Genomic DNA, 14,494 nt, shown 5'->3' on the forward strand with positions numbered 1-14,494 from the left:
CATATATTATTTTTTAGGTTATAAATATGACATAGGTGGTTCGGTAGGCTATAGTAAAAAATTCTAAGGTATATACTAAATATCTAAACTCTAATTTATAATACTAAAATAAGTATTTTAAAATAAATAAGATTAAAATAATTAACTACATAATCAAAATAATTAATTACATAGTCAAAAACCAATTTAAAATAATTAAGTATTATTAATTAATGTGTTAATATATCAAATTAATTAAGAATTAAGGCCAAAATAAAAATAAAATTATTTGAGATAAATGTTGTACACATATTACCCCAAAATAATTTTATAAAATTTACAGGACAAAAATAAATAATTTAGAGTTAATTTTGTATCCAATTCACCTAAAAGAATATTTATTTAAATCCTAAAAATAACAAAAAATAAATAAATTGATAAAATATTTGTCATATTTATTTTTAATATTTTATGTATTTAAAAAGATCAAGTTTTTAAGCCAAAAAGGTGAAAGAAAAATAAATTTCAAACAAACCTTTTAAGGTTTTAAATTAAAATATATATATATATATATATATATATATAATCTATCATCAAGTGTAGTCGAAAGTAGATAAATCAAGTGCAGCAGAAACCACATCCATTTGATGTGCGCCTGACCTCAATCCAACGCTCTAGAGCACGCCACCTAGCTAGTTTTAACCGAGAAAGCGTGCAGACGAATAACACCCAATAAAGGGACGGACCGTTAGCTAGAACGCTAACGGAATGCCAGACGCCAACGACATCAAGACGGAACGCCCGAATAGACCCAAAACGACGTTGTTTCCACTTTGGTTGTCTTCTTCATCGCGACGCTACGAGGATAAGAATAAAACAGTCATGATGATTTTAGATATTTGGAACTCAGTCATTTATTGATGGTTTAGACTCATTCAAAAGCCAAAATGATCACGCTGAGATTGTGATCATTCTCCCTACGCCCGTAGGCCTCGTCATTGCCTACTCCGGCAAGTGGAGGGAAGAACAACTAAAATACCATTAATAGATTTTGTCTCATTAAAGCCACTAGGCTTCGTGAACCAACTTAGGAGTAGTATAAATACCATCCCCAAGTCATTCTGGAGACAACCAACCAACATAGAAGCCTCAAATCAAGAAAATTTGATATCCTCCATTAAAGCTTAATATTTTCGAAATTTTCGTTTAAGGCTTGGAAGCTCGAATTTGTGCATCTAGAAATATTCTATAAAAATCTATGAATGTTCTTCAATCCTTAGTAATATTTCAAATATCCTCAAATTCATATTCATAGTTTGAATTTAAAATTTTAGTAGCTTGTAGGCTTGTTGTATATGTGAATTCATGATTGAATATTTATCCTAGTATCATTTATAAACTATCTAGATATGATAGAATCGATCTGAATAATAAAAACTTAAATTTTAATTTTTAAAATAAAAAAAAAGCAGGTTTGTTGTTCTTGGGATAATTCGATCGAATCATAGTACATAAAACTTCCCAACGTGATTGTAATGATATTAGGAAACTATTTGGATCATGTTTGATCCATATCGATCATGTTTGATCAAAATAAAAATTTTCAAATAAATACAATTTTTATGTTTTTGAATTGGTCAAAACGAATAGCCAGTGTTCTTGTTTTGGTACCAATCAAGTATATACGATGTATGGAAGCTATTAAATATCTCCAATCACCTAAAAACAACATTTAAATCAAAAACTCGATTTTTTTTATTAAAAAAACTATTTTGAATAAATTGATCATCATTTAGGTCGATTGATACCTTGAGATGATGATCAATCTGTTCCTAAGAGCTTTGTAAAGCTACCCAAACTCTTGGATCAAAGAATTAGAGTTACAAAAATTGTTTTGATGTTCTTGGACCCAGTCCTATAGAAATGAAGACCATGAAAATTGACCTAGGACCGAGAACAAGGATCGAGAGATTCGACCGAGGATTTCCACCTAGGACCGAGAGGTCTAACCTAGGACGGAGTCTCTTAGACCTAGGACCGAGAGTCCTAACCTTCAAGAGATAAACTCTCGTTTTGATCCATCATTAATGATTGAACTTCTCTTTATCTCTAAATATTTAGTAATATATCATATACTCGGTTAATGTTTGGTTTTGGATCCATAATGACTTATTGTCTTGCATTGTAGTATTCATTAAGACACATCAAGAACTGTGTCAGGGTTCAATGTTAATGGTTCTTGAGGACCATTTTTTTCATTTTACAACATCAAATACTTCTTGGTTCACAATCACAAGATGGCAATGCTTCAAACACTAAGAGTTCATCCCGCAATTTCTTGATTTTAGAGAAACATTTCTCTATGTTAATAGTTCATGACGTAAATTATTAATACCCTTTTGAATTTGAAAAGCTTGAAGACAATTATTTTCTTGATATCCTTTTTGGATATATTTTCAAAGATTTAATGCATTTGTAGTAGAAGAGTAATTACATATACTTTCTTCTCTTAATGTATTAATTCATGAGCGGACCAAGCAGACTTAACAAACTATTCCAGCTTAGTTGAAGCAATATAGGATCCATCAATAAGCCTTAATTTTGATTTTGCTTCAAGAGACAATCGGATTCCACTACTCTAGCATTTGTAGTTCAAATTGTTGAAGATTCTTGATGGATTATTTGATATGTGAATAGTCATTATATCTTTTTCACGTTTTTTTTTTCTGACCATTTAGATAGTTTAATGAATTTTCTTTTCACTCGAAATACTTGTTGAAGAAGACAAAGAATTCAAAGAAAGCGAAGAAGAATTAATACCTAAAGAAGAAGATTTGGACTCGATATCTTCTAATTCTTCTCGTTCTCCTTGAAGATCCTACTCTAATACCATAATAAATCTAAAAGAAGATTGAAAGTTAGATTTAGAGAGTTGAGATATTGATTGACAAAAAAGTGATGACTCCTAGGATGACACCTACCATTTAGTATATTATTAACAAATTATCAAAATAATTCTTAAATTCTTACATAGTAAATAATTTGACCATAAAATTATTAGACATACTAATTAAACTCAATATAGTTGGGAATTTCTAACTTTTTTTTTTATAATTTGTAATTTATAATTTTAACTAAGATAATTCTAATAAACATAACCTCAAATCCAAATAAAAAAAAGAGAAATATGACCCACTCCAATTATAGAAAAAATCATGACAGGTTCAAAAACAAATGCTACTAATATTTTTCCAATTTATAATTTAAAAGTGGTTAGTTATATAACTATTTAAAATTGCGTTTATTTGAATAGGAGGTTACTTATTTTAAAAAATGTTTACAATATGAATGAAAATACGGAATGTTAAAAAAAAAAGTACACTGCCGTGATAACAAAAATGAATTGTGTATAGTTTTTGTAGCGAATTTATGAATGCATGGTAAATGACATCATTAGCTAAATATAATTTTTAGTTCATTCTAATGTAAAATTCAATTATTAAATAGCTTCAAATGTAATTTTTTTCTATTTGAGTTAGTTGGATTTGTATTTTCAGATCTCCCTAATTTTGAATATCTTAGATTTGAAATATTTAATTTTATATAATTTGGAATAATCATATAATTATATATTTAAATTATTTTCTTTTGTCTACGTTTATTAGATATACCGACAAACTTAAAATTAAAAATAGTATAAAACTTATTTATAAAAATTTCAAGTCAAATTCAACATTTGATTAAATATTTTTAATATTATTTAAATATAACTTATTTGAACTAATATTATATTAAAATATTAAAAAAAACAATATTAAAAGTATTACAAAAATATAAATATTATAAATATTATAAAATTTAATAGTTAATATAATATATATATATATATATATATATATATATATATATATATATATATATATATATATATATTAATATTTAAAAAATATCGTTATTTAAAAATGATAAATTATTTTTAGAATTTTTATACCATCCTTTACAATTATATTTTATATCAATCACAATTAAACTAATTATTAAAAATAAATGTAATTTAAATAAATATAATATGATATTTTTAAAATATAATTTGGCCCGTTATTTGACTAAAATAGAATCGTTCAAATTCCTCTACAAATCTATCAATAAATTACTCATAAAAATAATAAGGTTATGCGCATTAAAAAGGTTCATACGTGGAATTTGTTAATAAGTGATTATTTGATAGTGAGAAAATAAATATTTATCTTTCTCCACAACTAGATTAGATTGATTGAACTCATAATTTAAAAAATATATATATGTAAACTATGTATAGTAAGTAAATTGATCCCTCCCATTTCAATTCTCATCAACATCAACGTCATAGGTTGTAAGTTTGAGGAGAATAAGATCGATTTATGAAGGTTCAACAATCCCTAATGTCGTTTCCAAGCTACTATCACTAACTAAGGATCTTTAAATTGCTAGATCACATAGAGATGAAAGATCTTTGATTTAAATACAAGTTTTAGAGGTCAACCAAGATGTCATTTAGAGAGAGTTGGAGCAATAGGAACAATCAAAACAATTCAATAAAAAATTAGATATTAAATAATATGACAAATTATTCTAGCTTAATTGGAGCAATATCGGATCCATCAATATGTCTTAATTTCGATTTTGCTTCAAGAGGTAATCATATTCCACTACTCTAACATACTCTAACATATGTAGTTTTTGGAATTAAACTAATTCCATTAATTAAATGGAAATGATATTTGTGCTAATGAAATTCACACCAAATTCAAATGTAAATTAAGTGTGAAATTTATCCAAATAAAATTCACATGAAATTCAAATGTGAATTAAAGTGAAATTAATCCAAATGAAATTCACATGAAATTCAAATGTGAATTAAAGTGAAATTAATCTAAATGAAACTCACATGAAATTCAAATGTGAATTAAGGTAAAATTTCATCCAAATGACATTCACATCAAATTCATTGTGAATTAAATTTGTTAATTGTTACAATTAATATTAATGCCTTGAATGAGGCAATTAACAAATGGTGTTAATTGCTATTGTAACTATAAAATACTTATTGTTGGATGTAACTTGTAAAAATAAGGAAAAGACAAGCAAGGATAACCGTTGGATGAATGGATGATCTCTTAAATAATCTGTTGTATTTGTCTTATTATCATTGTATTATTTTCATATATTATTTACGTGTAGTTTTTATGAGATAAAATTACCAACAATCTTTAAACAGTTCTCAAATATTACTTATCTCAGATTCTTACACGTTTCTGGTTTTGTTTCAGAAATGACTACCGAAACACCTACTTCTAACATGAGGATGCCGGTTCTAGCTAACCATCTAGATAAGCCAGAAAAGTTTGATGGCCGATTCCTCACGGAGAATCCTCCCACTCCCAAAATCGATGAGCCAAACGTGGCTTCATCGTCGGATGCAAACGTGCATCCGAAAGTTGATGTGCAAGCGGCTTCGGTCATTGATGCTTGACACCATTTAGATTTCTTATGTAGAAATTACGTGTTGAATGGCTTATTAGATTCATTGTACAATGTGTACAGTGAAAAGAATATGGCTAAAGAACTATGGCAATCTCTTGAACGTAAGTACAAAACAGAAGATGCAGGTGCAAAAAAGATTATGGTCGGTCGATTTTTGGACTACAAAATGGTATATTCAAGACCGGTCATTAAACAAGTTCAAGAGATCCAAGTTATTTTGCACGAAATTTATGCTGAGGGCATAAATTTGGGAGAAACTTTCCAAGTGGCTGCTATTATTGAGAAGTTGCCACCGTCTTAGAACGATTTCAAGAACTACCTTAAGCACAAGCGAAAGGAGATGAACGTAGAAGAATTGGTGATTCGTCTACGCATTGAAGAGGAAAATAAAAGCGCCTCAAAGAATTCTTTTGTCAAAAACCAGAACCTTAATCCTAAAGGAGGAATTTCTAAGAAGTTCACGGGCAAGTGTTTCAATTGCAATGGAATGGGCCATAGATCTTCCGATTGCAAGAAGCCGAGAAGAGTTCTAGAGGCTAACTTGACTCAAGAATTATCGGACATGGATCTATGTGCGATAATATCTGAAGTTAACTTGGTGGGGTCTAATCCATGAGAGTGGTGGTTTGACACAGGATCTACAAGACATGTTTTCTCCAACAAAGAAGTATTTTCAAGCCTAGAAGAAGTGAAGAATGGTGAAAAGCTGTTCATGGGGAATTCTTCCACTTCTGACATACAAGGTGAAGGAAAAGTGGTGTTAAGGTTGTCTTCAGGGAAAGATTTAACATTGACTAATGTGTTGTATGTTTCAGAGATTCGGAAAAATTTGATATCTGGATCTCTTCTAAGTAAGCATGGTTTTAGAATTGTGATTGAGTCGGATAAAATTATTTTATCCAAAAGTGGAATGTTTGTAGGTAGAGGTTATGCTACTGATGGGCTTTTTAAACTCAATGTAATGGTAGTTAAGCCAAATATGAATGAAAAGTGGAATGTAATGGTATTTTATGACATGGTAGACTAGGTCATATTAATTATGATTCGATGCATCGATTAATAAAACTAAAGAGTATACCTACATTCGAAATTAATAAGAAACACAAGTGTGAAATTTGTGTTGAAGCGAAATTGACGAGATCATCCTTTCGAAACGTTGAAAGAAGTAATAGACCGCTTGATTTAATTTATACAGATGTGTGTGATTTAAAAGGAACACCAACACGTGGTGGAGGAAAATACTTCAATACTTTTATTGATGATAACATAAAATATTGTTATGTGTATATTCTTAAAAGTAAAGATGAAGCCATAGAGAAATTTACTCTCTATAAAAATGAGGTGGAAAACCAACTTGGTAAAAATATCAAGGTGTTAAGAAGTGATAGAGGAGGTGAATATGAATCACCTTTTTTCCTAGTTATGTGTTCAACATGGTATAATCCATGAGACTACAACACCTTATTCTCCTAAGCTAAACGGTACGGCTGAGAGGAAAAATAAAACAATAAAAGAAATGATGAATTCACTTCTATTAAGTTCTGGTCTACCACATAACATGTGGGGAGAAGCTATTTTGACAGCTAATTACTTTTTAAATAAGGTTCCACGAAAGAAGCTAGATAAGAGTCCATATGAATTATGGCATAAAAGAAAACCATCATATGAATACTTACGAATGTGGGGGTGTCTAGCTAAGGTAGATGTACCATTACCTAAAAATGTGAAAGTTGGACCAAAAACTGTTGATTGTATATTTATTGGATATGCACGTAACAGTAGTGCTTATCATTTTCTTGTGTTTAAATCGGACATTCCAGATATTCATAAGAATACGATAATGGAATCGAGAAATGCATCGTTCTTTGAACATGTACTTCCATATAAGTTTAATGAAGAACAACGTTCTCCAAAAATATTTCTTGATCTAGATGAACAATAAAAGGAGAATGAAGTTGAGGTTGAACTTAGACGAAGTAAACGAGCTAGAACTGAAAAATCATTTGGTCCAGATTTTATTACTTTATGATGGAAAGTGAACATCAAACGTATAATGAGGCAATTAACGCGTCTAAGGGCCTCAATGGAAAGAGGAAATTAATAGTGAGATAGAATCTATCTTGCAAAACCATACATGGGAACTAGTGGATCTGCCTCCGGGAAATAAACCACTAGGTTGCCGATGGATTTTCAAAAGGAAAATGAAAGTTGATGGATCAATTGATAAATATAAGGAAAGACTGGTGGTAAAAGGATATCGTCAACGAGAAGGTCTTGATTATTTTGATACATATTCTCCAGTTACGAGAATAACTTCTATTCGATTGATTCTTGCGATTGCTTCTTTGTGCAATCTATAAGTTCATCAAATGGACGTAAAAACAAATTTCTTAAATGGAGACTTGGAAGAATAAATTTACATAGATCAACCTTAAGGGTTTTCTTCTCAAGGACAAGAAAATAAAGTTTGTAAATTAGTTAAGTCATTGTATGGCTTAAAACAAGCTCCAAAACAATGGCATAAGAAATTTGATCATGCTATGATCTCAAGTGGATTTAAGATCAATGAATTTGATAAATGTATTTATATTAAAGACACAACAAATGGTTACGTCATTTTATGTCTTTATGTAGATGACATACTTATCATTGGAAGTAATGATAAAATGGTTAAATCCACTAAAGATATGTTAAATTCAAAATTTGACATGAAAGATATGGAATTGGCTCATGTGATTCTTAGAATCAAAGTGATTAGAACATTGGAAGAGATAGTTCTAAGTCAATCACATTATGTGGATAAGATCCTTGAAAAATTTAATAAGGATGATTCTGCATTGGCTAAGACTCCGATAGATACGAGTCAACATCTATCTAAAAATCGCGGAGATAGTGTTTCTCAATTAGAATATTCTCGAATAATTGGGAGTCTAATGTACTTAATGAGTTGTACAAGACTAGATATAGCCTATGCAGTAAGCAAACTAAGTAGATACACGAGTAATCCGGGTAATAATCATTGAAAAGCCATTGTACGATTACTTAGGTATTTAAGAAATACTCGTGATTATGGTCTACACTACACGAGACATCCTACTGTTATCGAAGGGTACACTGATGCTAATTGGATTTCAGATATGAAAGACTGTAAGTCAACAAGTGGATATGTATTTACACTTGGAGGTGCAGCTATATCTTGGAAATCTTCAAAACAAACTGTTATTGCTAGATCCACGATGGAATCTGAATTTATAGCTCTTAACAAATGTGGTGAAGAAGCTGAATTGCTATGTCTATTCTTAAAAGATATTTTAATATGGTTTAAGTCCGTACCAGCAATTTCTATTCATTGTGATAGTCAATCTGCGATCGGACGAGCTAAGAGTCATATGTATAATGGTAAGTCTAGACATATACGTCGTAGACATAATACCATTAGACAATTACTCTTTATTGGAATTATCTCAATTGATTACGTAAAATCAAAAGATAATATTGCGGATCCGCTAACCAAAGGGTTAAACAGAGAGTTGGTGTTAAAGTCCTCACAAGGAATGGGACTTAAGCCTACAATAAGTTGGTATGAAGGGAAACCCAACCTATGATGACTGTAGATCTCAAGAACTAGGTTCAATGGGACAACCTAATTGTACTAAACTTGGTAGATTGCTATGGGTAAAAAAATTCTACGATAAATTAGCATTTCAGGAAAGGATAAGCACACAGGCTTTTAATGATTCTTTGTGAACAAAAAGATCACCTATGTGAGAGAGAAGTGAGGTCGCTTCGAAAGAATTGCACGGCTCAATTCTGGACCCTCTCACTAAACCAGGCGAGTGTTCATGGTCAAAACGAACACAATCATGAGAACTGACATGTATTAGGAAAAATTCTATGTGAAAGTGTGTAATCGTTTACATAAAAGGCAGAATAGTTCAAGGACATTGAGTCTACTAATCGGCTAGTAAAGTTATATACTTTCATAAGGGAAGGTTCAAAGGGTTACACCTACCTATCCTATGTAGAATTCAACTGTTGAACCTTTCACCGGGTTAATCTTTCAATTTCCATTAATGTGGATGATTGTTAGAATTAAACTAATTCCATTAATTAAATGGAAATGATATTTGGGCTAATGAAATTCACACCAAATTCAAATGTGAATTAAGTGTGAAATTAATCCAAATAAAATTCACATGAAATTCAAATGTGAATTAAAGTGAAATTAATCCAAATGAAATTAACATGAAATTCAAATGTGAATTAAAGTGAAATTAATCCAAATGAAATTCACATGAAATTCAAATGTGAATTAAGGTAAAATTTCATCCAAATGAAATTCACATCAAATTCATTGTGAATTAAATTTGTTAATTGTTACAATTAACATTAATGTCTTGAATGAGGCAATTAACAAATGGTGTTAATTACTATTGTAACTATAAAATACTTATTGTTGGATGTAACTTGTAAAAATAATGAAAAGGCAAGCAAGGATAACCGTTGGATGAATGGATGATGGATTAGTGGCTGTTGGATTAAAGAATTGATTATGAGTTTAATTTTCAACTATAAATATCCCCTCACCTTGATTCCTCTCCACACATTATCTTATTATTTCTCACTCTAGAATTCTAAAGTCTTTCTTTGTTCTTGTGAGTATTCTTCGAGTTTCTTGACTCGACCATTTTTGTGCAAAACCCGGTGATTGCGATTCAGGTATTTTGTCTAGTTCGTTGTTGTAGTGATTTTTCTGTGCTAAATCATTGCAGGTTCCGTTGTACCATGGGAAGCAGCCACCGACAAAACTCTCCAGCACAAACGGGAGACGGTGAAACTGTTTTAAGGGAACTGTGATTCCACAGGCCTTGGAGCAAACGAGAAGATTTTTCTTCATCTCTTAAATAATCTGTTGTATTTGTTTTATTATCATTGTATTATTTTTATATATTATTTACGTATAATTTTTATGAGATAAAATTACCAACATAGTTTAAGTTCATGAAGATTTTTGATTTATTATCTGATTTGTGAATAGTCATTATATCTTTATCAGGTTTTTTTCTTTCAGACCATCTAGACCGTTTATTGAATCTCCTTTTCACTCGAAATACTTGTTGAAGAAGACAAAGAATTCAAAGAAAACGAAGAAGAATCGATACAAGAGAAAGATTTTGACTCAATGTCTTCTGATTCTTCTCGTTCTCCCTTAATATCTAACTCTAATACCATAATAAATCTAAAACAATATTGAAAGTAAGATTTAGAGGGTTGAGAAACTGATTAACAAAAAAGTGATGGCTCCTAGGATGACACCTACCATTTGGTATATTATTAACAAATTATCAAAATAATCCTTAAATGGTTACATAGTAAACAATTTGTCCATAAAATTATTAGACATACTAAGAACTAATTACAAACTCAATATAGTTGGGTATTCCCAACTTTATATAATTTATAATTTTAACTAAAATAATTCAGATAAAACATAAATTCAAATCCCAGTGAAAAAAGAGAAATGTGACCCACTCCAATTATAGAAAAAATCATGACATGTTCAAAAACAAATGCTATTATATATTTTTTCAATTTATAATTTAAGAAAGTGGTTAGTTATATAACTATTAAAATTGTGTTTATTTGAATCGGAGCTTACTTATTTTATTAAGTGTTTACAATATCAATACAATGTTGAAAGTTAAAAAAGTACATTGTGATAAGAAAAAAAAATTAATTGTGTTTATAGATTTTGTAGCAAATTTATAAATACATGGTAAATGATATTATTATCTATTTAGAACTTAACATGAATCAAGATCAAGAAATGGTGCTCATAAGATAACCAGAAACAATTATGGAGAAAATTAAAGAGAAAACAATAAACACAAGAATGAGAGAAAAAATCCGATAGGAGATTTGTGATATTTATTATGTATAGACAGAGTCACAATCTATTACAAGTAAAAAAAACTCTCACTTAATCTAAATAAATCTCTCAATAGGTACAAATTGTATCTCAAGTTTTATATTAGTATTAATTAACATGATAACGGTTATAACCACTCCTAACTAATGACTAATGATTATAACAAATTAATAAAACAGTTTAACTATCTAACAATATTATAACTAAGCATTAATGAATCATTTTGACATAACTTTTACAAGTTAAATATAAAAATTTAATGCAAAATTCAATTATTAACTAGCTTCAAATATATTTTTTCTATTTGAAATAGTTGGCTTTGTATTTTCATATCTCCCTAATTTTGAAATATCTTAAGTTTGAAATATTTAATTTTATATTATCTGAAATAATCATATAACTATATATTATATTTTTTTGTCTATGTTTATTAGATATATCGAATAAACTTAAATTTAAAAATAATATAAAACTTATATATAAAAATTTCAAGTATCAAACTAAACATTCAATTAAATATTTTTAATATTATTTAAATATAATTTATTTGAACTAATATTATATTAAAATATTAAAAGTATTACAAAAAAACATAAATATTGTAAAATTTAATAGTTAATATAATATATGTATATATATTAATATTTAAAAAATCTTTTTATTTTAAAAATGTTAGATTATTTTTAGAATTTTATACCATCTTCTACACTTATATTTTGTATCAATTCCAATTAAATTAATTATTAAAAATAAATAGAATTTAAATAAATATAATTTGACCCGTCATTTGACCAAATAGAATCGTAACCTATCACTAAAAATACTTAGTATGATAAGGTTAAATACATTGAAAAATGTTCATAAGCAAAATTTGTTAATAAGTGATTGTTTGATAGTGAGAAAATAAATATTTGTCTTTCTCCTCAACAAGATTAGATGATTTAACTCATAATATATATATATATATATATATATATATATATATATATAAATATTTATATTTATATTTATTCAAACTGAGTGTAATGAGTAAATTGATCCATCCCATTTCAATTCTTATCATCATCCTCCCAAGTTGAAATTTTGAGGAGAATAAGATGAAAATTTTGTATTCGTTAGCTTGTGTCGAAAATTTAAAAATTGATTTGTTTCAAATAATTTAGTAAAGATATCTGCAATCTTTATACTAGATGATACATGTATTAGTGAAATAAAACCAGACTTTATTTGTTTCTTACCACGTGACAAATTATATCGATATGTTTTGTTCGTTAATGAAAGACCAATTTTTCTTTAATGTGTAGTCAGTCTCCTTGTTGTCACAATAAAGTGTAACTGACAAATCAACTTTAATATGAAGATTAATAAGCAAATATGTTAGCCATTATAGTTCACAATCTGTCACTGCCAAGCGACGATATTTAGCTTCAGCTGGAGAACAATAAACAATTTGTTGTTTCTTTGTTTTCCAAGAAAGAAGGAAATTTCAAAAAAAATATACAATACCATGTTAATGATTTTCTGAAATCTAAACAGGATCCCTAATCACTATCTGAATATGCAGATAATTTAAAACTTGTATTTGATGAGTAAAATAATACCAAATATGGAGTCCCTTTAAGATATTTGACAACTTGAATGGCAGCCTCAAAATGGGATTTAAATCGTTTATTAATGAATTGACTTAATTGTTGAACACAATAAGCAACGTTAAGGTCTTGAAAAGTTTAAATTTAACAGCCGACCAACAAGTCTTTTATATTGATTAACATCATATAAATCATCGTGAATGGGATCGTTAACAAGTTTCATACCTTTTGTCATAAGAGTTGCAACTGGTTTAGAAGTAATCAAACCTAGATCATAAACAAGATCCATAATTTATTTTCTTTGATTCATATATATACCATCCACATTATGTATGATTTCTATTCCTAAAAAATACTTAGCATTGCCAAGATCCTTAATAGAATATTTAGAATCAACAATACTTTTAACGTATTCAATATATTGTAAGGAGTTACCTGCCAACAAAATATCATCAACATATAGTAATAAACAAGTGACTTGTTCTCCTATTCTTTTAATGAATAGGCAATGATAATTTTGTGATTGTAAAAAATACCAATATCTAAAAGACTTTTAGAAATTTTAAAGTGCCATTGTTTTGAAGACTGTTTCAATCCATATAAACTCAATAGTTTGGATATTCACAATTTAAACCTTCATGTAATGACATGTACACATCTTCATCAAGACAACTATGCAAAAAACATTATTTACATCAATCTGGTTTAAATGCCATTTACTTGCAGTTGTCAAGGTTAATAATAATCTAACAGTGGAGCAAAATTTTGGTGAAACTCTACACCACCAATATGATTGTATCCTTTTGCCACTAAACATGCTTTAAACTTATTTATATTACCATTAAAATTAAATTTTGTTTTATAAATCCATCTAAAGTTTATAGCTTTTTTTACCTTTTAGTAGTTGTGTAAAAGTTCATGTGTTGTTTTTGTTTAAAGCATTAAGTTCTGAATTCATTGCAGCTTGTTTGTATGAAATTGGATCATGTGATTGATCAATGTTTCCTAAAAAATTATGTATAGTTTAAATTATTACAAACAGTTGTAAAAGGAAAAGTTGAAGGCATAAAATCTTTTTTTATTCTATGAACTGTTTTTACATGGTTTGTAAAATCTTTCATTCGTGTTGGTGTATGTGAAATTCTAGAACTTATCCTTCAAACATTTTCAGTGTCATTTTTTTGTGACATAGGATTTTGAATATGAGATGCAGATTTAGGGGGGAAATCAGGATAAATCATGAGATGGTTGAGATAAATCATTTTGTTTAAACTCTTCCACACTTATATATTCCATTTCATCATTAAATAAAGTTGGAACATCTTTTAATTTCTTTTTAGAATAATCTCATAAAACTTCATCTTTCATAAATGAAAATATTTCCTCATGAAATATAACATCTCTAGAAATTGATATATTTCCAGTCTCTAGTTCATACACGTTATACTTCTTTTGATTCATGGGATATCCTATA

The 14,494-nt window shown here is 28.6% G+C and overlaps 1 protein-coding gene across 1 annotated transcript; it reads left to right on the forward strand.

Moving 5' to 3' along the window:
* Window positions 1–5,290: 5,290 nt before the first annotated feature.
* LOC124928895 lies at window positions 5,291–6,118 on the forward strand. Its single transcript, XM_047469144.1, has 3 exons — window positions 5,291–5,463; window positions 5,563–5,671; window positions 5,804–6,118. The coding sequence occupies exons 1-3, from the start codon at window positions 5,291–5,293 to the stop codon at window positions 6,116–6,118; spliced, it is 597 nt and encodes a 198-aa protein (XP_047325100.1).
* The last annotated feature ends 8,376 nt before the right edge of the window (window positions 6,119–14,494 follow it).

The sequence above is a fragment of the Impatiens glandulifera genome, chromosome 1 (assembly GCF_907164915.1).
Source record: "Impatiens glandulifera chromosome 1, dImpGla2.1, whole genome shotgun sequence".
Classification (NCBI taxonomy): Eukaryota; Viridiplantae; Streptophyta; class Magnoliopsida; order Ericales; family Balsaminaceae; genus Impatiens; species Impatiens glandulifera.